At 38.8% G+C, this 24,635-nt stretch overlaps 1 protein-coding gene and 1 non-coding gene across 3 annotated transcripts in view; one reads left to right on the top strand and one right to left on the bottom strand.

The window, feature by feature from the left end:
• The window catches only part of cdh5 (cadherin 5), a 35,678-nt gene that overhangs the window by 6,401 nt on the left and 4,642 nt on the right, over positions 1-24,635 (bottom strand). Inside the window, exons 2-14 of one of the 2 annotated variants that reach the window (XM_029280389.2) lie at positions 19,253-19,502; positions 17,972-18,251; positions 17,389-17,505; positions 17,060-17,227; positions 16,710-16,891; positions 14,946-15,059; positions 14,297-14,439; positions 14,083-14,216; positions 12,918-13,027; positions 11,604-11,706; positions 5,679-5,809; positions 5,359-5,473; positions 464-596 (exon numbers count right to left, since the gene is read on the bottom strand). In XM_029280389.2, the coding sequence (XP_029136222.2) occupies positions 464-596; positions 5,359-5,473; positions 5,679-5,809; positions 11,604-11,706; positions 12,918-13,027; positions 14,083-14,216; positions 14,297-14,439; positions 14,946-15,059; positions 16,710-16,891; positions 17,060-17,227; positions 17,389-17,505; positions 17,972-18,251; positions 19,253-19,498 (1,976 nt within the window). In that variant the 5' untranslated portion in view covers positions 19,499-19,502. The remainder of the gene's footprint in view (positions 1-463; positions 597-5,358; positions 5,474-5,678; positions 5,810-11,603; positions 11,707-12,917; positions 13,028-14,082; positions 14,217-14,296; positions 14,440-14,945; positions 15,060-16,709; positions 16,892-17,059; positions 17,228-17,388; positions 17,506-17,971; positions 18,252-19,252; positions 19,503-24,635) is intronic. The other variant, XM_065959589.1, reaches the window with a different exon arrangement.
• trnaa-cgc (transfer RNA alanine (anticodon CGC)) lies at positions 1,539-1,610 on the top strand. The gene has a single exon. It is a non-coding gene; the product is annotated as a tRNA-Ala (tRNA).

The raw sequence follows: 24,635 nt of genomic DNA, 5'->3' as shown, positions 1-24,635 counted from the left end.
CTTTGAGTAAAGTGGGTCAGAAAATTGACAGATGCAGCAAAGAAAAATAAGAGACTTGCATGTATGAAATTTGAAGTTGTAGCAGTGTGATGAAATTAATTTGTTTTGTTGTCATTAATACCACTTAAATCACGTGTTAAAAATGTTCTTTACTTTTATGTTTTTTTTTTACAATTACTAAATTTGTTTTTTATGAAAACAATGCTAAATTTGCTAAATGAATGACCTCAATGGCAAAGATGAAAGGATGATATTTTTTTTAACAAATATATTTCACTTAAAAATAATATATATTTTTTCATTAAAATACAGAGATTATAAATAATAGCTGATAGTTCGGTTTCGAAAGGTTAAATTTTTTTGGTATAAGTCCTTAAGAAAAAAAAATCTCAGGATGTCAGCTCAGTTATTTCAAATTTTTGAATAAAGGTCGTTCAGATTAATTTTTTATTCATCTTTATACCCATTAGTGTCCATCTCTCCTCCTCCCTCCTCATCGTATGTGACGAGCTGCTCGTGAATCTCCCCACTGTTCTTCATACTGGCCAGAGAATCCTTCTGGTAGCGTTTCCTCATTACGAACAGGATCACGATGACTGAAAGGTAGAGAAAATATGGTTATTTTCTTAAATTATATTCTTTCTGTGCAGGACTGTTAAGTGTTGATCACTTTTAACAGCATAATCATCACCAAATACATTAAAAGTTAGGACACAGTAGAAATGATCTCTGCTGCCAAAAGGCATTCTAGGACACGTGTATGATATCCTCAGGTCATATACAAACACGTAAACATTTGAAAACCCCTCAGACACACAGACTGTCCCACCATTTTCCCTGCTGGACCAACAGTTCTAAGACTTAAAAACATGACAGAAAATTAGGCCACAAAAACCACAACAGAATAAGAATGGGGGCAGGAAACAAGTGAGGAAAGTGGAACACTAATGAGGGAAAGCGACTAGAAAACAGAGCAGGATGAGAGGAGTAAATGAGGAGTGGATGGTTTAAGGTGTCTGAGACGTTCGCCTCAAGCGTTCAAACCTCAAATGAATCTGCGCAGCGAGAGACAAACTGATCCAACAAAGAAAGAGAAGAGAGCGGAGCGTAAGAAACAGGACAAGAGAATCAGTAAGTACAGGATGGGAAGTGGAAATGAGCAAGAAGACAGGACGAGTAAGAAATGGAAGGGAAGACACGTTGGTGAGAACAGAGAAAAATAAGAAAGTGGTAAAAATGAGGGAACAGAGGAAGTGAGAAAGCAAAGACAAGAACAAAGGGTTAGAGTATTTTAGTGTTAAATCATTAAATGAGCAAACTGACATGTTTTTCCAATGTTCCAGTAACAAAGATCTTGAGTGGATGTGAAAATTTCCACCATTGTCTGTTAGGAGCAAAGATGGAAGTAGCAGAGGAAGAAGGTGATTGTAGTTGGATAGGTCAACAGAGACACAGTTTACTTCCCGCTTCCTCAACACTGAGTCAATGCTTGTTTCTAATCCAAAACATTGTCTTTGACCAACAGAAGTTAACTGTCAGGGGATGTCGCTCAGTGGTAGAGCGCATGCTTCGCATGTATGAGGTCCTGGGTTCAATCCCCAGCATCTCCACTTCTTACTTCAAACTAAATCTGCTGCAGGGCAAAAGATAAATACTGAATAATTTGTGGACAGTTTACATCTCAGATAAGGATCCACAACTCTGGCCTCTTGACTCATTTAAGAAGTAAACACCAATATACAAAACTGTCTGTCCATCTCGAATTGGCATTGTTTCTAAATTTGCAGCCTGTTTCTCCTGATGGACATTTTTTGGGGCTTTTGAAATGCATTCGCACTTTTTGGCCACCGTATATTTTAATGTAATCTCTCTCTGTGCTCGTACAGATGATTTAATTTGTCATATAATATAGAGGATCGATGCATTGAAGCAGTGTCCCTCGTGAACAGATATAAAATAACATCCACTGCATTACATAAATTCTTTAAACAATGGTGAATTTTAAAAGTCTTTAAAGTAATCCTATTTAGAATATCAGGAAGCAACCCTTTGACTAATTGTATCTCCTGCTTGTCAACAGCAGTGTACAAACACTGGAATTTCATTAAAAAACACAAATTCTATCTAAAACAAGTCCCTGCAATTATGATGTTTCATCAGAACTGAACTCCGAACCCTAACCGGATAAAGTCCCCCAATACACGTCCATAGCGTTTGAAAGATGTTATTTACAAAAGCAAAAGGTAATTCATATTCCCAGTAAACCTGCAAATCATTTTCCACTTTTGGTTTTGGTTTTTATTTTGTCCTAAGAAAATGGGGCAAAAGAAACACAAAGTTTTGATTTTATTTTTTATGGAGCACTCAAAGACATACAGTAGTGAAGAGGAGGAAGGCGAAGTAGAAGAAGAGAAACAAACAAACAAGAAGACCCAACGACCGAGGGAAGGAGGAAGTGGAGGAAACAGGAGAAGTTAGGGCTGAGGAGACAGATGAGGAGAGGAGGGGATACATTTGACATTAGATTACGCCGCGAGCCTCGGTCCTGATATGAACCTCTTTCTCTCTCAGCGGACGGGCAGCATTAGCCATGCCTTTTAGTCGAGGGCGAGCGGGACTAATTTAAGTTTGCCTGGGAAACCAACAGATTAATCTTTTACAACACATGCTCTGCAGTTTAATAAGCTCTGGAGATATCAGACTTAGAGGGACGAGAAAGGAGAAAAAAAAGGGAAGAAGCCCTTTCTTTGTACAAAAAAAGACTGAGAAAATTTTTCTTTTTTTTTCTCTCTGCGTGTCAAACCAGACTACTTGTGAGAAAATGCGTCGGTGAATGGGGAGCGCGGTAAATTGCTTTGGGCCCTGGCAGATAATGACAAGTGCATTAAATAGTTAATCTGGCCTGCATTTGGGGGGGAGGGAGGGGGGGGGGGGGTGTTTGATAAAGAGAGAGAGACAGAGAGAAGGGAAGAGAGGGATGCAGAGAGAGAGAGAGAGATAGAGAGAGAGAGAGAGAGAGAGAGACCCAGAGGGGGAGAGAGGGAGGAAGAGAGAGATGAAGGAAGAAACAGAGGGGTAAAGGCGCGATAGTGAAAAAGTGTATAAATAGTTAATAGGCCGAGTGTTTGGTGGTGTTTGATAAGCAGACGGCACCTTAAGAGCTGATAAACTCTCCTCATTACCACTACTATTCTTCTGCAGCTTTTTCCCACAATTCTCTTCTTCAGGGTCTCTCTTTAACCTCTTTCTGTCTTGCTCTGTCACTCACTCTGTCTCCCTACACCACAGCTAACTTGTCTCTTTACTGTGTCTGCTTCACCCCTCTCCACCTCCCATATCTAAGTTTAGATATAAGTTGTTTTTTTGTTTTTTTCCATCTGTCACTCCGCCTCCATCCCCCCTCTTAATCTTCAAGTTCTTCATCTCTTTGCCTTTTTCTTCCTCAGCACTTCTCACCCCTCTGGTTTGGCCAACTATCTCCGGCATGCCTCTCATCCAACATGACAAGTGTCTCTTTTTCACCAGAAAAAAAAAGAAGCAGGGGGCGAAGGTATCAAAGAGAATATTGAGCTCACAACCGCAGGCATTATTTCCACATCCGCCGCTGCATTATTCATAAAACCAACAACAAAGGGAGGGGAACTGTTCCCCACAAAACACAAACCTTATTTATCGCACAGCGAGGGCAAGTGTGTGCACATGCCCCAATCACTCAGCGCTGGCATTTTCTATCTATCATTGATGTTGTCTTCATCAAACCCTGTCAGAGAATGCAACTCCTCAGGTATAAAAAGGTATTTGACACCTGTTTGTAAACTGACTGTGAAACAATGAACCCTTAAAGGAAGACATTTAAAAATAAATGTTTTACATTTCTCTTCTGTCTATCCCTGAATCTAAGTATGAAGATTTTACTAATGCCCATTCATTATCTTCCCATAGACCCCAAAACAAGCAGGCAAGCAGGCCAGGCAGAGACACGTTATTTTTCTGCTTGTTAGGAATACACTTGTGTCTGATTATGATTCAGATTTGTTTGCTTCCAACAAACTTTCATCTTTCATCTCCAAAACATAACTTCAAAGTTGGTTCTCTCAAACCCCGGTTTCAGAATTCAGATTAATGAACAGCACTGTTGACAAAGTGAATAAGGAAAAAAGTTTACAAAACACTTGATGGACAACTTGTCACCTATTCAATAAAAGTGTTTCACTTTCCTTTTGACAGTTTATTGACCCTCATTACGTCTCGCCCCCTTTAGTCTCTGTTGCCATATCAGAGAATTTCCCGAAGCCACTTCCCTTTAGCCAAGCGTTGCAGTGTGTATTCTTTTTGAAATAGAAAAAGAGAAGCAATAGACTGCGGAATAGACGTGCCCTAAAGTAGTGGATTCTTAAGTGAAGACTATGCTGAAGTTTTTTTTAACCCTAATCCTAAAACAACTATGTGGCAGAAGAATGGAAGACAGATTGCTGAAATCTGCCAAAAATGATCTTTTATCTCAATTAATAAATTACCTTAGTCAAAATAATTTGAATGAGTTAATGCTTTAAGTCAACTTTAACACAGCATGACTTCATTCTGTAAGACATGGTTTAAGAGTAGAGTGTACTCTACAAGTCAAAAGTTTGGACACTAAACATTATCAGTATTATCAATAATAAAGTTTACTATATTATGATATATATAGCTACTGTAAGCTGTATCTAAAACACACCAAATAATAAAAGGTTTGACTTTATTTCCACTATTTTCCACATTTTAAAATAATAGTTGATATTAAAACATAAAACATTTCATTTTATTTTTGTTCTGGAAAGAAATGCATACATCCGTAGGCATCAACGTCACTATTTCTATTTATATAAAAACACATGTTAGACATTTAAGCACAAGTCTTCAGATAAAAATTTCTTTAAGATATTAACATGCATTTCCAAACTTTTGACTGTATAGTTCACAAAACTATGAGTACCATCTCAGATGACACCAACTTCATCAACACAGTCCATGAGATGTGGTAATCACACATCTTTCTAACTCCACATCATTTTCTAACCTGAAGTATGTGTAGCTCGAACTGACATTGACTTCAGATCTTTTGAGGAAATAAATCAGACACCCCCCCCCCCCCCAGTTCACTTGCAAGACACCAGTAAACAGACTTTGATGTTGAACATTATTGGAGTTCAGCTTTAGAATGAAAAGACTGTCTCCTAAAGTGAGGTACTTGAGGCACTGTTGTGAAAAACCTGACACCATTTGTCTTTGAGAAGTGCTGTGAAGAAATGCTCCAAATTACGACAATCATCCATCAAACATGCAGACTTTCAAAGGAGAAAAAAAACTAGCACTTACCAAGTATGGTCAGTATGCAGAGCAGAATTGCAATTAGGGCATGAACGCTCACTCCCATCCTCCGAGCACCAGCTTTGCACTGAGTGGGAACCCGCCTGGCATCACATCTGCACGACTACAACAGGACATACCAATGATATGTACATCAGTGAAACTGATTGATGTATAAAGTCACTGTATGTCCATTCAATCTATATACTGCATGTGATAAATGTGAATATTCACAATTAAAGATAATCATGTGTTCATTTGAAATTTAGGTGCAGAGAAAAAAATCTGAAATCTGGAAACACAACAGAGCTGCAAAAACACACACAGACCTTGATTGCCAGTTTTGTGATGCTGGTCTGAACGGGTCGTCCACCGTCACTGATGCGCACATCCACGCTGTAATCCTTGGGGTCATCCAGGCTGAATGGTCCCTGTTTCACCATGATGTCTGCTGTGCCGTCTAAAAGAGGCAAGCACATGAATACACACATTTAGTGAACAAAATATATTACCTACACATTTTCACCATTCCTTTCAGTCAAATCTGTGTCTAATTTGTCTGACTCATCACAACTCTTCTCTGTAAAGCGAATCAAATGTTCACTTGCTCGGTGCATGGAGACTTTAAAGTCTATTTTTACAGCGAGTGTCTGCTCCACAGATAAAACAAGAAACAAGAACAAGAGGAGGGTCATTACATTAAGGCAGACAGATCACTTGTGATTATCTGTCAGTTTGGTGCATCTCAGACTTCAGTCATTTAGGATTACAGATAACGGCAGCACCTTCTAACCTGAAATCATGACATCCTGCACAAGACCATTTTGGAAAGGCTTAGATTAATAAATCCGTGTACTATTTTTGACTTTGAAAATGAAAATGTCATGACTGGAAATGGAAAGACAATACAGACACTAATCCTTTTATTGTAATGTTTTAAGGCCTGTTTTTTGGCTAGAAAATTTTTAAAGTCAAGAGTCAAACAAATAAAAATCTGAAGGTCCAAGATCACCAAACGGGTTTGAAACAAATCAAACCAAGAATAGACATGACAGACAGCTGAAACATGTTGAGCAGAGTGCAGTTCTGACCAACAAAACAATCATTAGTCAAACCCCCATTGGTAGGCAGGCGTTTCCTGCTGAGATGATGGGGAGAGCCTTTCTACACAATCCCACCACTGAAAGACCATCAGAGAACACAATGGCAGGAAAGACCTTCGTCAACACTCAAACATACCTAGACATACTTTGTTAAACTCTCAGACAAAGAAACATGCAGCTTAGCTCTGGTTTAAAGTCAAGTTTAAATGAAAACAACATGGATGTTGCTGACATTTGCACTCTGAATACAATCAGTGATTGGAAAGTAGAAAATTACAGTTTTATCACCCCTGAGTCTTGCTTTAAATTTTTTCGAGATAAAATCTGACTCCACCCTTTAGGGACCCGACTGTATGATTATTATTATGACTGAAGTAACTCATTATTAGTCCATTTGAAAGTTCTTCCTATAAAAATAATACTTCAAATAAAGGAACAATATCTGTTCTGAAACAGAATTTACTTCTAATTTAAATTCTATTAATTTTGTCTTCAAAATTGTTACACTTTGATTATGCATCCTTTTTGCACTGACATTAAATGCACCCTTTGCCACAAGCAGTTTAGAAATATTTCTGCCCAGTTAGATCTGCCCCGTTCAACTGTACAGTACAGTAAGTGACCCTGAAGTGGAAGTGACTAGAAGCCACAACAGCTCGGCCACAAAATGAAAGACAACGCAGACAGAGTGGAAACAACACAGGCTGAAGTATGTAACATGTCACATATGCCAATCATATCATCATCTCTTTCTACAGAGACACAAACTGCCTCTTCAAGCAACACCAGCACCATCAAATGTCCCATCAGGAACTTTGTGAAATGGATTTCCTTGGCTCAGCAGCTGCACATGAGTTGAGTTGTGAAAAGCACATTGCTGCCATAATAAATGTTCTTTGGAGTGATGAAGCTCGCTCCACTATCTGGAAAACCGATAGATGAATCTGGACTAGGTGAAAATCAGAAGAACAAGACCAGATTGTAAAGGAGTAATAATGGTTTTGGGTGGTTGTCAAGGTTTCTATAGAGTTTCATTTTAGCAAAGAGCTGTCCTAATAGAATCACAGCATCGACTTTGAGCATCGAGTTTTTAACATAGTGGAGCATAGCTACTTTGCTGTGTTGCTGTAGCTTAGCTTTACTGTCCTTTGTGAGGTAGCTTCAGTGTAGTGAAGCTTTATTTTATGTAGAGAAAATATGGAGCTTAGCTCACAAAATGTTACAATTAGCTTGTCCAAAACTGGATACTGTAGCCTCAAAGGAGGCTACAACTCCTTATTAGTTCATTTGGTTATGAACTGGATGTCCAACGTGCACAAAGAGACACAAAGATCAGGGTCCACTGACTTCTGCTTACATACTGAAGGCTTGCAAACTGCCAATTAGCTAGCTTGCCAGCAAACAGCATATAAAGTTCACACACTTAGAGAAAGACACGCCAGTTTCTTTTCACAAACTAATTACATAGAAAGATACTGCTGAAAGAAAGTGAGAAAAAGTTGTTTCTTGTAATTTGGGTTCAAAGCGTGTGACAACCAAATTTAGTTTACACAACCACCTTACTCAGATCAGGTTTCTGAAACAAAATGTAGTGACTGAAAGTAAGTATCTGTGTGTGTCTGTGTCTGTGTGTGTGTGTGTGTGTGTGTGTGTGTGTGTGTGTGTGTGTGTGTGTGTGTGTGTGTGTGTGTGTGTGTTTGTGTGTGTGTGTGTGTGTGTGTGTGGGAGGACATGGATACAGATGAAGTCTTAACTAACTGAATAAAAGATGAAAACAGCTTCTGTCCTTCCTTCATCTCCTGCTCTACCACCGTTTGAATTCATGTCTATATTGTCTCGCTGGATTTCTGTCTCTTTGTCATTGTCCTCTCTCTGTTTCTTTTGTTCTCTCCATTTCTCTCTTCATGCATCTCATTTATCTTCCTCTCTCTCTCTTCATCCTTTTGTCTTCCTCCGCCTTCTCTCTCTTTTCTGTCTGGTATTAATGCAGCGAGTTTCATGTCGCCGCCTGGTCTCGACATCTAGTCCTGTCACTTCTCTGTTCACCTACACTGACTGTTGAGGTGTGTGTGTGTGTGTGTGTGTGTGTGTGTGTGTGTTTGTTTCAGGATCCTGTAATGAAAGCATGTTTTTTTTTTTTGCAAGTTTTAAAGAGCTGGTAGTTGATGAATATTTTAAAAGCCATCACTTTGCAGCTCTTGGTGTGTGTGTGTGTGTGTGTGTGTGTGTGTGTGTGTGTGTGTGTGTGTGTGTGTGTGTGTGTGTGTGTCTTAAGTGATGGTGATGTGAGGTGCTGTCAAAGGGTTTTTTTTTTGGGGGGGGGGGGCACGGTCCTGATCCACAGGGAAGAGCCGAGTTTTACACGGACAAACAGCACTTATCACACAACTCCTCTTCTCCTTTTACTTCACTCCCTGGTTCTCCTTCCCTCCTCTCGTCTGCTGATACAATCTGTCTTTTTTTACTCTTTCCATTTCTCTGCTCCTTCTCTTACTCCTTACTTTTGAATATTTCATTTAAGCATTTGTGTTTCTGATGTCCTCTTTCCGTCTTTTATCATGTCCTCGTCTTATCTCCTTCTCTTTCTCCATATCCTCATTTCTTCTTTTATTCCCTTATCCCATGTCATCTCTTTCTTCTTCTCTTGTTCAACCTCCTCTCTTATTTAATGTCCATGTTTTGCATCTTTTTGTGCTGCCTTTTCAGGTCACATTTTTTTCTCTTCCTTTCAATAGCCTTCTTCTATTTTTGATTTTGTTTGCTTTCTATTCCCTCACCTTTCTCCACTCAATCATATTGTCTCTCTTATTTTCTCCATCTCCTAAACCTATTTGTGTTCTCTTGTTAAACGCCCATTTTCTATCCTCTTACTTTAACATTTCCTCCCCTTCTCACTTCAACACCCTCTCACTTTACTTTACCCTGATTTCTAATCTCTTCCTCTCAACTCCTTTGTATCTTTTCTACCGCTTCTGCCTCATCTTTCTTTCCCTTTCTCTCTCCTACATCTTAATCTTCCTCCTCTCGATCAGTTCAACATGTCAACCCTCCAGGCACGAGCGGGGAAGAAAATGGATAAGGCAAGTTCATGCCTTTTTTCCCTCTGTTTATCTTCCGCTCAGTATGTTTCAAGTCTCACTTAAATTAAATAGTAACACCTCACCTAAATCTTTCATCTGACAACCTGAGGCTTTCATCTTTTCACTTTTAATATTTGACTGGAACAGTCTGTAAGATTTTCCGCTTGCTTTCATGTATTATAAGGGCATGTGATGATCAAAAATGATGAAAACTGTTGTACTTGTGTCATTTTGTGTCCTATGTTGGATAACCAAAATAGGCATCAGATATCTGACGTAACATAGCGCCAACCTTTGCCTGGATATCAATGTGTGGATCAAAGATAATACCTTTGTAGAGTACACACCATCATTTGTGTCACAATCTGTTTATCCGAGCAGACATTGTTAACTTGTACAATTATACCTTCAACATTTTTACTCACAATCGGCATCAGATCTTCTGACTGCAGATATTACATTCAACTCCCAGCGATATTTTGGTCAAAGAAAGCTTAGAATTGCACTCTGTTCTCATTCCCAGGTGCACATACCGAGGCTTTCACACACCAATCTGTATCTCATAAAGAAGCATAAGGTTCCTATAAGCATTTATATAAGAGCCATCAAGCGTTTAAAGTTCTCCAATGTAAACCCAGCTGTAAATGTAAACCATGATCTTTTCCTAAACATAGTTAACTAGTCATCGACCTGAAAAATAAGAAGACTGCAACAGTTTCACAATGTTTTCAAAATGTTAGAAGACGTTCTTGAAGAACTGAAAGCAGACGTTTAAGTGTGTGTGTTTTCAGCTTGGAGGTGTGACAAAGCAGGCCTGTTTGCCATTTAGGAAGGAGAATGGGTTATAATTGTATACACAATAACTATGTTAAGTGATGTATTAACAATCCAATATTATATTCTATAATCAAAAATTAGACATTAGATTTTTTTAACCATGCTCACTCCAGTAGATGAACCATAAAGACTCAATTTTTCCTTTATTTATGAGATTATATCAACACTCCAATGAAGAAGCTCAACATCTGTAGCATGAAGACAGTCTAACCGTGTCAGTTTAATCTGGTTAATAAACAAAGTTGATCTTCATACTACAAGTGTTGCTTTTGACCTCTTCAAGCCTTTCACTCTCCCATGCATCTTGGTAGTTGGTGAAGTTGTGCCAGAAAACCCTCCTCTGCTTCTGTCAACACTCCACTGACAGATTTTCACAATTACTGTACAGACATTCACGGTTCTCAGATTAAGTATCTCAATGAAAAAGACTTACTCTTGTGCCACATGTTGGTTATGTATAAAGACTTTTACTGGATGAAGAGCAATAACTTTTATGAAACCTTTACCTTGTGCATCAGAATTAGCTTTAGCATGATTTCATGTTGGTATGACAAAGTATCGGCCAATCTAATGACATTCCTATCACTACTGTACATTGTTTTATTATAGCGCTAAGAGACACACTTTACAGTACCATACGCTAAAGTAGGGAAGTTAAAATTGTAAACCTTTCTCTCCCTAACATTATTTAAGGTGGATAAGGAAAAATTAAATATAACTTAACTTAACTCATTAAAGGTTTTTGAAAAGCCTAAAACTAAAAAGCCTAAAAAATGATACAAATATGGATTCATTCACAAGGTTGCCCTTGGTGCAGTTTTTCCTCTTAACATTATTTACTATTTTACTTTGAAAAGAGGCACCGTAGTATTATGTGTGACATGTCCCTTAAACATTTTCGGCTGGGATGGGTTTTGGAATACATAGAGAGTCATCCTTAAGTCTACCGAGCCACTTTTCCTCATTATTTCCAACATTTGCTGTTGTGAATTCGAGACAGCACTTACGGTCCTAGACAGGCTCTCTAAATCCCCCGTCTGGCAGCAAGAACCAAAGCACGCTTTCAGAAGTTAAAATAATTTCAACTTTCAGCAACAAAGCACTGTGCCTCAAATGGAGTTTCACTTGTTGCATAGCAACCAGTGCCAGGGCGAGCGCTTTCCTCTGAGCGCCATTTAGAGCAACAGGCAAGAAGAGAAAGGTAAATATGTGCTCGGTGCACACACAGACTTACTGCTGTAGTCTTTGATCGTGAAGTTGGAGCTCTCAGTGGCCAGGCTGAAGCTGAAGGAGGCCGGCTGGTCGTCTTTGTCTGTGGCTCTCAATGTTCCTATCACCTGCAGAAAAAATAAAATGGCTCAAATTCAGTCAAATAAAATTCACACTAGTGTTTATATAATCTGTGTCAAATACATTGGAAATGAAAGGTAGACTCTTTATTTAACAGCTATCAGTTGAGTATCTCAAAGAAAAAACAACTCAGGCTTCAACAGAGTTTGAAGCTTCAAAATGGATTTTAACCTTTAACTCAAAGTTAAACCTTATTAGATACACTTTTTATTCAAACATTTTTGCTGGGAAAAAAATGCAGAAAACCATTGCATCATACAAACACTGAACCCCTTAATTTTATCCCAACAGGAGGCCAGCTTGTTGAACTTGCACAGATACGTTTTTGTTTGTTTGTGTGTTTGTGGTTGTCGTAGCACTCTTGGGGTAAAGACACTAAAACAGTAAATACAATCCATTAACCATTTTATGTATGTCACAGCAGGATAGTGTGCTGTTTTTTTTTTTTAAGGTTAAATTAAATACTTTATTCATTTTTCAAACTGTCATTATTGATTCTCTTTTTGTGTGAAAGGTATTAGTTCTAAATTATATGCAATGATTTCAAGGTGACATATTATTCAAGACACGCATTACCATGGTTTTCTTACACTAAAATGTGTCCCTAGCTGGTTAACAAACCCCCCAATTATGAAAAGAGCCCATCCTCTATGTCTTTTGCCTGCTCCACTTTTCAGAAAATATGTTTTCAAACTGGCCATTTTTCCCTTCATGACATCACATAGGGAAGTAACCCCTCCCCCAGATGGGTGACACTCCCACATCTAGGTATTTGTTCTGTCCTCTGAGTCAGCATTCTCAACCAAAACAATCTGGTGTGGTGCAAGAAAGCGCAAGCCAACCAAGCCATTCCAGAGGGGCGTGGTCAGACATAACTCACTTGCATTTAAAGCTACAGACACAGAAACAGCCTGTTCTGAACAGGGCTGTGATAGAAGGGTTTAATATGCATGCTTAAATACAGGATCAGAGTGGACTTTTTGGCAAGAAACTTCACAGACTATTTTTGGGGAGCTCTGAGACTTATTTAAAGTTGCTGAAAAGGAGGATAATATGTGACCTTTAAAGGTCTGTCATTATCTAGGACAGGGCTAATAGAGAATGTTTAGGGATGCAAGTGGAACATTAGACTAACTCAATCCAAAACCATAAAAATTAATTAACAAAGTCAGCTGAACATAACTTTTTTGCTCCTTACCATATTTGTGAAGTCGTTCTCACATACGAAGATCTCATCCACAGCCAGATCGGGCTTGTTGTCATTCACATCCTGAACTATAATGTTAACTTTCACAAATGACTCCAAACCTACAGAGGCAAGAAAAACCACATACTTAACATTAAACATTAATATGTGTTTGTTACAGCTGTTCATTTGATAATTAAGTACTGTTACACTGTATTGAACTACATCGCAGTTTACTTACAGTGGTTGTAGTGAAAAAAAGACTTTCATGAAGCTGCCCAAATGTATTCTCAATATCATGCATCCTTTGTTGTAACTCAAATGATGTCATATAAAACCCTATTTAAAGCACATGTTGTATCGCGTATGCAGGGAAAACTAAGAATCATGTAAAGATGTAAATTGGAGGACACAGGTGTTCCAACAGAGAGAACAGTGACACTTTAAATTATGACTTTTCACTAATTATTCTCAATTTACTTACTGATAATTTGAGTGCTATTATCTTTATTCAAAGATAAACTATTCTTTGCCATGATGCTGGTCAGGTGTGTACATCTCTCCCCTAAATGAAACTGATTAAGGTCAAGTGACTCAAAAGATATCTATTCGAGGGCTTTATATTTGGCAGTTGTTTTTGTCACACTAAAGCAGCTTTTACATTTATTTTAAATCACTGACATTCTTTTTGAATGCGAGTCTTTTGATGAATGTGTGTGAGTCTCTTTGCTGTCGCTTGCTCTGAGATTTTGAAACTATCTTTAGTTCAGTTCATGTACTGTATATTGAGGACCTTGTCAAGCTCAGGGGACCATTGTGTTCCTTAAACATCGTGACAAGCCACGAAAATAGATCTCTGGATTTTATTCACTGCTGGTCTAAAAATATGTAGTTTTGTTTCGAAGCTGTGAGTGAACAAAGAGGCCCTCTAATGTGATTTTCCTGCTTACTCTCAGCTTCCCATGTGGGTCGGCCAGGTGTTGTTGCAATATGTTAAACCTATAAAAATCCCTGTTAAGGTGTCAAATCCCCATCCTTCAATAAATCCAGATGAACAATGAGAGAACACACTGTCTTTTTTAGGGCCTCCCCCTGCAATCATGTGTGAGAGAAAACACATGGTTTTGATTTTTTCGTCTGAGGTTCTATTGTTGAAAGGATTAATTGTGTGACGTACCGCTCGGCTCCTCCTGCGCTCTAACTTGAAACATGTGTGTGGCCTCCAGTTCTCTGTCCAGCATCCTCAGGGTGGACAGCTGACCTGTGAGTGGGTTGATACTGATCGGACAGTCCTTGTCCAAGATGGAGTACCTAAACAGGCGGAGAAAGAAATAGATCAGTGAGACATTGCAGGATAAATCACAATTTTTGTTGCTTTTAGAAGATTATACCTTATACTCTTGCTAGCTCTGTCAGGATCTCTGGCTGTGACTGTTCCTATGTTGTTCACAATCCGCTCTTCCAGCACTGTGAACGTGTAGATGGGCAGCGAGAACACTGGCGGCTCGTCTACATCCAGCACCCTGACGTTCACCTGTCAGTTTAAATCCATTCATAACAGTTAAATGACAGCATTGGATGGAAATTGCGCACATTTGGTTTGCTTTACAGATTTAATGGACCAGAATTTTTTAATTTCTTTGTTCAACCTGTCTACAATGTCATTCTTCAGGCTCACTCTCACACTGACACCCGCCTACTAAAGGCTGCCTGCTAGAGCTGAAGATTGAGCAGCTGTATTATAAAGAGCTAAGATCTTGTAGAGCTGCTCAAGGAAATGTAGTCAAAAAAGGAAATGGATAAAGGTTTAGCAATGAGTTGCGTTTAAGCTGAGTTTCTGTAAGGAGTACATTCAGGAGAAACATTACAGATGTTTTATGATTCAAAATATTTCCGTCTCATTGTTTTGGACAGTGCTGTTCATTTCTGCCAAAAAAATTAGTACATTCTCTGCAGTTTTTAATTCAAAGAAATGTGAACTAGGAAGATGAAATATTTCTTAAGGATTGATTAGACTGTAGATGTCCATCCAATATTTACCTGGGCTGTGGTGACAGCACTGTTCACGTTGTCCGCAGGAAAACGCAGGTTTTTGAGGTTTTCTCGCACCTGGACTGTGAAAGTGTAACTGTTTGTTGTTTCATAATCCAGAGCCTGGGGAATTCAACACACAACAATGAAAAAAACAGCATTAACTGGATCAGGGTTAGATCGATAACTTAAATGAGCTCATCTTTGCATTGGTCTTGTCTATCATCTCTGTTCATTAAGGTTATTAATATTATGTGCACTGGTACAGTAAGTATTTTAAAGTTTAAAAATGGACTACAGAAGTAACCTTTAAGACTATTTTCATCTGTCATTAACATGAGCCTTTTCTCATTATTTTTGTTCTAATGTGGCTGATAACTTAATAACCACTTTCAGTTTCACCAACTCTTAAAATTCTATATCAGAAGAAAAAAATTAAAGTATAAAAGAATATTTGTAGCGAAATGTTATATTGCGTGGGCCTGAAGATGTTCAGTCTCCTCAGCAGTATATATTCTCCTATCTAATGCATCTGCTTTTAGACTTGGGAGACATTCACACTTTCCTTTTTTTCTCTACAAATGCATCTCCTGTCTTCTTCCTCAGTGCATTAACACCTGAGTGTATTCACCAAGGACAGCGGTCGATGCCAGGTGTAAAAAGGCTCTAAATGTCACAACTCAGCTGGAACAACCTGGTTGAGCTCAAAACTCTGCGTTTTAGGAGCGCGATAAAATGGCAACATATTCCCTCCATGTTAAACATGTTGCCATGCACGGAAAGAACTTCTACTTCGACAAACTGAGGCTTGAATATTTTTACGGATGCACCTATATATAAACTATTACATGGCAGCAGAGAGTTTTTATGGTCAGAATTTTGCAGGAATTATTTCTCTCCTCTCTTTTTAAAATCTCCTACTGTCAAGTTACATGTTTTTTTTCTGCAGGGCTGTTTTATCAGTGGATGGGATACCACAGGTAGACTTAATCTGTTAACTGGATTATTCATGCTAACAGGTATATTCAGTCGCAGGGTATCAAAGGCATGTGTAAACAGCTTAACAAGAAAAAGGCCTTAACCGCAGTGTGTCTGATAGCCGGCTTACTCCCTGCATGTAAACACAGCAGTTGAGAAAGATGAGGGGGGCAGCAGAGCTGAGGGGCGAGTCGAGCAGGGAGGAGATTTGATTCAAGGCGGTTCTGTCGGAGCTGTTTCAGAGCTCATTTTATTAGAACCCATTTTCAGCTCTCTGATGTCCTAAATACTTAATCTGAAGAGCACAAACCAGTGAAGGAAAACCACCTAGAATTTCTGCAAACATAAAAAGCTACAGTTTATACTCTGTTATGAATCCTCTTGTGAAAAAAATCTCACATTGCACATCAAAAATTTCAGGTAATTGGTCATTTTGGGGGAGGTGTGATGGTTGTGCGGTGGTGTTATGTGTAAGGAATCAAGAAAAAAGACACGCTCAAAATTTCTCTTGGTCCTGGAAATAATTCTGTCTCGGTTGTGTATAATGTTGGCATGTAAATCTATTTTTGTGCTTCGCTCATGAATGAAAGCACTTCTTAAATATCTTAAATGGAAAATAAACATCAAACCATACCTTGTAACACTTTGAAAATAGTCTCTCATTTGTTTTGAGGCCAGAGTTCTTCAATGGGAGTATTTTCTACTTCTAAAACTACTTTTCTATATTCAATGCTTACCAAGGTGTTAGCCTTGAGTTACACTGTTTGTTCCCTTACTGTTACATGAGTCTCTTACCTGTTTGAGCATGAGGTTGCCGTCCTTGTTGGGGCTGAGATCTATGAGAAACACTTTGTTGCTGTCATTGGGAATGATGAAACTAGGTTCTTTGTTCTGAATTTGATCCCTGTCCTCCAGCTCCAGAGTGCCGATCTTCTCGTTTAACTTGTGATCCTCTGGAACCTGCAGGTCGTAAACCTCTGCAGACAGAAAACAGACAACCGTTTCAGTGCTAAATAAGACATTTCAAGGTTATATATAAAGTATTTAAAAGGCACATTTCTTTGTTATGAGTGCAGAGGAGTGACATCTAAAATATTAATCGTCACCCCTGGTTTTCACATCCATCTTTGCACTCTGTATCTTACTTCGGGTGAAAGAAGCGATGTTGTCGTTGGTGTCAGTGATGGTGATGGTGACAGAGGTGGTGGCTGTACTGCCAGATTTCATTCCTCTCATGTCCTGAGCTTTAACCACCACCACGTACTGACTCTTGGTCTCCCGGTCCAGAGAGTTTATCTTGCAGCTGATCACACCTGCAGAGACACAGACAGAAACAGATGGGGTGTTATCTCTTTGAGGTCAGCGCTGACTCATGTTCAAGTAAAAATAGCTCAAACATTTAATTGTTAAGGATGAAAAACACAACGTTGCTGCTGGAGAACAATCAAGCTGGACGCAAGAGCCGTAAACATACCTGTGACGCTGTCAATTTGGAAGGCAGAGAGGTCGTGGGTCAAAGAGTACCTGAGCTCTCCGTTAGCCGTGGTGGGGTCATCGGCATCAGTCGCCCTCACTTCAACTACTTTAGTTCCTAGAAGAATATAGATGAAAAAGACATGCTATGTTTTGCATATAAAGCCAACCCTAAATACTCCAGTATTAAGCACCATGGCTGTTTAAGTGATTAATGCTTTATGATTACGTGCTAAGATTGTGTTATTTAAGTCAGCAATGGGGCTTTTTTCACAAGTGGAAGTGTTAATGAATGTGACAGGCGTTGACATTATGTTCGAATTTTCTCCCGACATTTCACAGTTTCGTCTATTTTTATTCTAAATTATCACTGGATGGTAAATGTCAAATATATACTTGGAGCAAAAGAAAAGGGCTCCTGCAAGAATTCGCTTCATGTACGGTCTATATTGCTGGAAATATTCTGCTTTTCTCTGCATTTGAACAGTCCCACTAAAGGCATTGTATGTAGAGCTATATAAATAAACACAATTTGAATCCCAATGACCTTTTTGATAAACACTTTCAAAAGCAACCCTTCTTACCTATGGTGGACCTCTCCATTATGGATCCGTTATACGTTCTGGGGAATACAGGGGTGTTGTCATTGATGTCTGTCACCTGTACAACAAACTCTCCAGAATCTTCTATCAACTTGTTGTTCCCGTCGAACATCTTGGCAGTCAAATGGTACAAGCTCTTCTCCTCTCTGTCCAGAGATCTGGTGACAAACAGGTCTCCTTTTTGATCTACAGTGAAGATGGTGTTTGCTCCTTCACCGTCAATTTTAAAGCTCTTCACTTCCACTCTCTGACTCGACTTCAGCTGTGAAGGAAAAGATGGTTTCAAATTATAGTTTCAGCTGTTAAGCCTTTTCCCCATTGGAAGAAGGATTAAAATAAACAACAACCACATTTTTAGAAAATCTTAATTTAATTTAAATTTTTATGAGCACAAGCTAGTTTTCTTGTGTGGACAAGACAATACCTTGTTTCTACAAGATAAGTATCATGTGATCACAAATTTTTGTCTTGTGACAAGATCATATTCTTACGTTTTTGGGATTCAGAGGCATCAAAATGTATGAAAGGATCACTCAGATATTCATCAAAGACTTGGTAGGCAACAAGCTATTGCTCCAGTTTGTGGAGCATCAATGTTAGAGCATCAAACTGAATGGAATACATGGGAAAACACATGTACCTTCCCTTGGCAGGGTAAGAAATTCATAAACATGTTGGATCGAATTTTAGGCACTGAGCCCAGGCAGTACAGAAGAAACCCTCAGAGGTTTCTTTGCAGATGGTTTAAGGTATCAGATTTTTGACAGTGAAGTCAAAATGCTGATGTTAACCCAATCTTGGAACCCATGTATCATTGTTTGACAAAGAAAAACCTCTGGGATTGAAGGAAAACTAGCTAGCTATTAGCAATAAAGGACGTCCTGCCAACTCTTCATTTTTTATGTGATAGTGATTGTTTCCTCTCAATAGCTAATTAATAAATGATTAGTGTTTAAGTTGAGAGATGAGATCGTAAACATAAATGTATATCTTTTAATAATGTCATTAGATGGAAAATGTCTATAAAAATGCATCTAAGTCATCGTCAGATTACTGCTGATGAGATCCAGGATTGCATTACAGCCAATGTGTTTTTCTTTCCTTCTTTGCAATAACAGTTTTCTAATATACAGACCAAAGACAGTGAAATGTGATTAGACGGAACTTGGAATACAAACGGAAACCAGAGTTCTTTTAGCCCCCAAAATATCACCACTTGCCTACACATTCGGAGTCTCTTTATTCAGATTTGTATTGACCTACCTGTCCTATCTTGTAGGCAATGGGTGCAGGTTTCTCCTCCTCAACATAGAGAGAGTTCCAGATCCAGTCTCTCTTCTGTCTGAACAGGACAGGATGGGTCTCCTTCTTTACAATCCCCACGGAGCTTGACCGCTTCTTGCCTTCCACTACAGGAATGCCAAAATCTTCAGCCACGGCTAGAGAGATAGACGAGACCACAGAGGCCATAAGCCCCATCATGGCACAGAGTTGAAGCCAAGCCATCATCTGTCTGACCGAAAAAAAAGGGGGGAAGAATGAGGGGATAGAGGGGTGAAAGAATGAAGAAGAGTGTGAGAAGGAAGAGGCAAGAGCGGAATAAGTGACGAGGAATATGGAGGGAGAGAGAAGAGAGAGGAGATCACATTAAAACCACTTATCAGCCGTGGACAGACCCCTTCACTGTGCCAGGGTGAGACTCAGAGTGAAGGCCAAGGACTCCCATTCCCCTTACTGAGCTTGAGGTCTAGCTATCATTGGCGGCCAGGGCTCATAAACCTTTTCAGCCAGGGACCCAAATGAAACATTTAGCCTATCATGGGACCCGGGCTGAGGCATATCACTGCTGTGGTCGTACTGGGATCTATTAAACATAGGCCCGTGACCCATTTTAGGTCCTGACCCACTGGTGAAGCATGAGAGAGAGAAAGAGACAGACAGACAGAGAGAGATGGAGAAAGGAGTTGACATTAAAACCACTTAGGATGACTGTCTTAATCAGCCATTAGAAAGACCATTTTCCAAAAAGTAGATGTTTGACATTTTGAATTTTTCATTGGTATTTTTTCCCCTTTAATACAGCACATAACATTTGGGGGAAAAAAGTAAAGGATTTTGGCATAACACAGAGGGATACAAGTTCTGAAAAATCTAGGATTATTAGGGATGGAGGGGTCTCATCCTGCGTCAAAGAAATGTGTTTCATTAAGACAGATGTGTTTTCATGACAAGGATCAAAACCAAAGTGTTCCTACAAATCAAAAGCATGCTTATGTTTGCCTAAATGTGTGTGTGGTTTGATTTGCTCCCTACATAGACAAAAACAAATATGCAGCCATTCTTGGTAGGTTACCCCATCCATGTCAATAGCCTAATTCTACTGTTTACCCAGAGATTATTGAGATTGAGGCTAAAACCATTTGTAGTAAATTAGTTATGAAATAGTATTACAATCTCATACTATTATAAAGTACTGTGCTGTATTTTTTTCAATCAGATAAGCCTCCAAACTCATGGATTTATGACTTTAGAGTATTATCTTTACCAATGGCACCAACACCAGACGTACACAGAGCCTAGAATAAGAGAGACTTAAAGAGTCTGCAGCAACACATCAGCGGCTCTGTGAAGTTCATTATCAAGACCTCATTATCAAGTTTGGGGATATATAATCTTGATCTGATGATTTTACCAAGGGGATACCCAGATTTGACAATTGTATTTGATTTGACAACTGTCAGAAATCCAATACAATTTTAATAGAAATCCATGGAAGGTTATCAAGACTAAACCTGTAAAACCAAAAAGGACAGATAGTTAGTAATGCTTTCTTGAACATGTATTAATCAGTGTTTTTTATGGGAAAGCCCTTCTTCTGATTTTCTCTTCAGATCTGAACGACCAATCGTGTAACATCATAAACATAACTGATGTATAGTGGAGAATAACCAACTAACACTGTTAAAGATTAATTTTGGGCGATTCTACCTCTTGAACCACACTGGCACCTCATCTGATTCGTGGTTTTCTAAATGACTTCGACTTGGAGACATTTCTCTGTGTTGCATCACTCCCTTTTGCCTTCGAGCCTTTTTAGCACTATTTAACCAAAATGAAAATGTATAAGGCAAACAAACACCAGCTACCTTGTAAACTTTTCCCTCATGTTCTTACTGTCTCACCCTTTCTGTCTGCCTCTACATCTCCCACATGCCCCCCACCCCCCCACCAGCACTGCCACTGGGCTCTATCTAATAACACAGAAATGCCAGGGACATAATCTTCACAACATTTTAGTCTATATGTGCTCCGTAGATATCTCAGCCCAGCCCTGTGCCATCCCCGTAGACAGATTAGTGCATTTTATTGTCTTCTAGCCATTAGTAGCAGGGAGGGAGGAAGAGAGATTACGATGAGGGGATTATACCGGCACAAAGTCTTCTCCCTCTAATGGCCTAATCTCGTATTCTGCTGACCTCCTCTGACCTCTTCACACGGCTCCCCACAAATCAGCTCAAACAAAGACTCAACAGTGTTTGTTTGGCCTTCACTTCACATCCTTTTGTTGGGGGTTTATATTTTTGCTCTTGTGTTTTGTGTTTGTTTCTAGTTGTTATTCATTCTTTTCAGGACTAAATTAATTATACACAAGTGAATAGTCTATTATGATAAATTTACGACAGACTTTTTAATGTGAGTGAGACTGGTTAAGGACATTATCGTTGACTCTATACCACTAATAATTAAATGACAAACAACAAGGTATTTTTCCTTCCAAACCTCCAGCATATTTGTGGATATCCTTCTTTTTTGAATATTTTTTTTTCTTGTTCAGTATGAATAAAACTACATTTCATCTTATACAGGTGTTTGCTGTCAGCGTTTTCAAAAGTACTCTCCAGAGAACTCCTGGTATACATTAAATTAATTTATTATATTTATCCATTTTAATTTATCTCCAAATGCATTCATGTCTCAATTTTACCATCACATCAGCATATTCAGAAACACCAGCCTGAAACCACTGTAACGTACAGCCTAAAACAATTGTAGTTTTTTATTCCTTTAAGATTTATTTGAATTCTTTCAGTTTTCCCCATGCATAGACTCTCTTAACATAAGCCTAATAGTCACCTCTACGACCTTTTGAAAACAAAAAGAGTCTAAACCATCAAAACCAAAGAGAAACTGAGACCTAAGGAAGAAGAGGATACATGAAAAGAGCATTTGCCTTTTAACTTCAATGAAACCAGTATCATATCATCAGCTTATTTAGCAGAAAATATCTGTTTGTGAGCAAAATAATTTGCTTTCTTTAACTTCACAGCTCCTAGTAGACAGTTAAACACAGACACTTATAAGTAAGACAATGCCACTGTTAAAGGCCAAGCATGTTTCCTGAAGGGGTCCTGCAGTGTCCTTCAAACTCTGCTTCGTTTGAACTGCGAGTTAGCCATATCCTTCCTCTTAACATGTTCTGGACAAACAAAGCACTCAAACCCTGTGCTTTATCGTACATGTTTCTTTCTCACACAGAGACAGTCACAAACACAGGCCAAAAAGGCCAAAAAGGAGGAGACCTTAAGTGACTTTAAAGTCAAAGAAAATCAAATAAGAAAAAGTCTAATATTCTTGTCGCCTCTATAAAGCTTTTAAAAGACTCAGAGGCTTACCTGTTGCAGGAAAACAATTAAAACTTTTTTTTCTAAAAGTTATTATTATTATCATCCTTTAGAAAAATAGATAATGTCTTAACTGAAGATCTCTGACAGGGATCAATAGAAGTTTCATGTCTTATGCACATTTTTGTAAGGTAAATGTTCTCTTAAAAAAACGTGTTATGGCCACATCCCTTTTGGATTAAGCTACAAATTCAACTTAATTCTTGAAATATATCTGTAAAAAGCATTTTAATCATGTAGAGAACTCTTAACATCTCAAGATACACCTTGACTCATCTCCCAATAAGACTATCCCTTATCACCTTTACGTGCATATAAGCTCTTACTCACACACGTCCAATCATATCCTATGACTCATAGTTTCGGTAATGAAGAGTCCTTTGGGAACATCTAAAAAGGAATTTTTTAAAAATCACATTTTTGTTCAGCAGGCGGTGTCTTACTCCTCCCCTTTTATCAGCAGCAGGAAGTATAAACACAATGCCTTTTGGGAAATAACATGGGGTCTGGGGTCTGTTAACGAGTGGCCGTCATTAGTGAGTGGACACACCCTTCCTGGTATTCAGCTGCCGCTGACTTCATGTCTCTCTCTCTCTCTCTCTCTCTCTCATTTGTTTGTTGTCTTTGTGTGTCACACTCCGTCTTTATCCTCTGTGTCTCTGTTTCTTCATGTTTTGTACTTTTGGTCCGTCTCTTTAATTTGCTCACATTTTATTTTGGTCCCTTTCTTGAGAGTTCTTTCAATCATTTCTTTCCTCTTAAATGTTTACCTCTTCTCTAAAGTTGAATCCCTCAAGGTAAAAGATTGCATCTGGATGTTCACACGGTCTATTTCTGTCTCTTAAGTATCGTACCTCCTTTTTCCTTTTCTCACCTTTTCTTCTTCACCTCACTTCTTTTCTCGTTCCTGTCACTCTCTCTACCTTTCAACTCAGCAGATTTAGTACTTAAATGGGTGTTGCAGGGCAGAAAAACAAAGAAACAACAAGTTCAACAAATCTTTTTGGGCTCAGTTTAACTCCAGCTTTCTTTGAAACCCTTTACTGTCACTTTGGAATCAGAGCAGAGTAAACAGAGGGATTTATGGAAACTGACATGAGTGTTGAGCACGATCAAGAAGATGTAAATGAAGTTTAGATTTTTCATACAGTCGTATACACCTGTCATCTTGATTTACAATGGTTGTTGTTAATCTTTTGATAATCACCCTTTCATTCCTCACAACTGCAAGCATCATGCGTGCAAAGCTCACTTCAGGATTATCCAAAGATATTTATGGCAGCATTTATCAAAGACATCTTTCAGAGGTAAGGAGAATAAATAACATCCAGGAATATCTGTAATTACATCTGTACATTGTCCGCAGGCTAGGGAGCGTGTGAGAGTGTGATGGAGGAGTAGAGATACAGTTGTCATTCTGCGGGATGTTTTGTGACTGGCAGACAGGTCTGACCTAGTTTCACTCAACCAAAGGCTAAAGCACAGAAACGAGTCAACAAGACTTCATAATCCTGGAGCTCGCTGAAGGGACGGTGAAGTTCTGTTTGTGTTGTTTCAGTGTTTTAAGAACCTCCTGTGCTTTATGATGAAATCGGAGCAGGGACAAAGCCGGTATCAATCTTCTCTGTGTGTCACTCAACACAACTTTGGGAACTGGATCACACAGACAGTTCAATATTTAATATTATATATTTTTTTGGTTATTTAAATGTAAGACATTCAGATAGAGTTGGCTGGGTCGTTCACATCATCACATGTCATCTGCTGACTTAAATTCCCGCGAGTTGCTGCACCCAACAGCTGAGATTCACAGGAAGGAGGTGTCTACTCTGAATAGCTGTGGCAACATCTCCAATTTTAATTTTAAGTGTGCTAACTGCCTTGATTGTCCCCAATTTAAAATGAATGAAATACATTAGTGTTTGTGCGGCCGTTTTCTACAGCAGAGGACACATATGTGGCTA

The sequence above is a fragment of the Labrus bergylta genome, chromosome 10 (assembly GCF_963930695.1).
Source record: "Labrus bergylta chromosome 10, fLabBer1.1, whole genome shotgun sequence".
NCBI classification, from domain to species: Eukaryota; Metazoa; Chordata; class Actinopteri; order Labriformes; family Labridae; genus Labrus; species Labrus bergylta.
The sequence above is the reverse complement of the archived record's forward strand: the minus strand, read 5'-3'. Positions and strand labels throughout refer to the sequence as shown.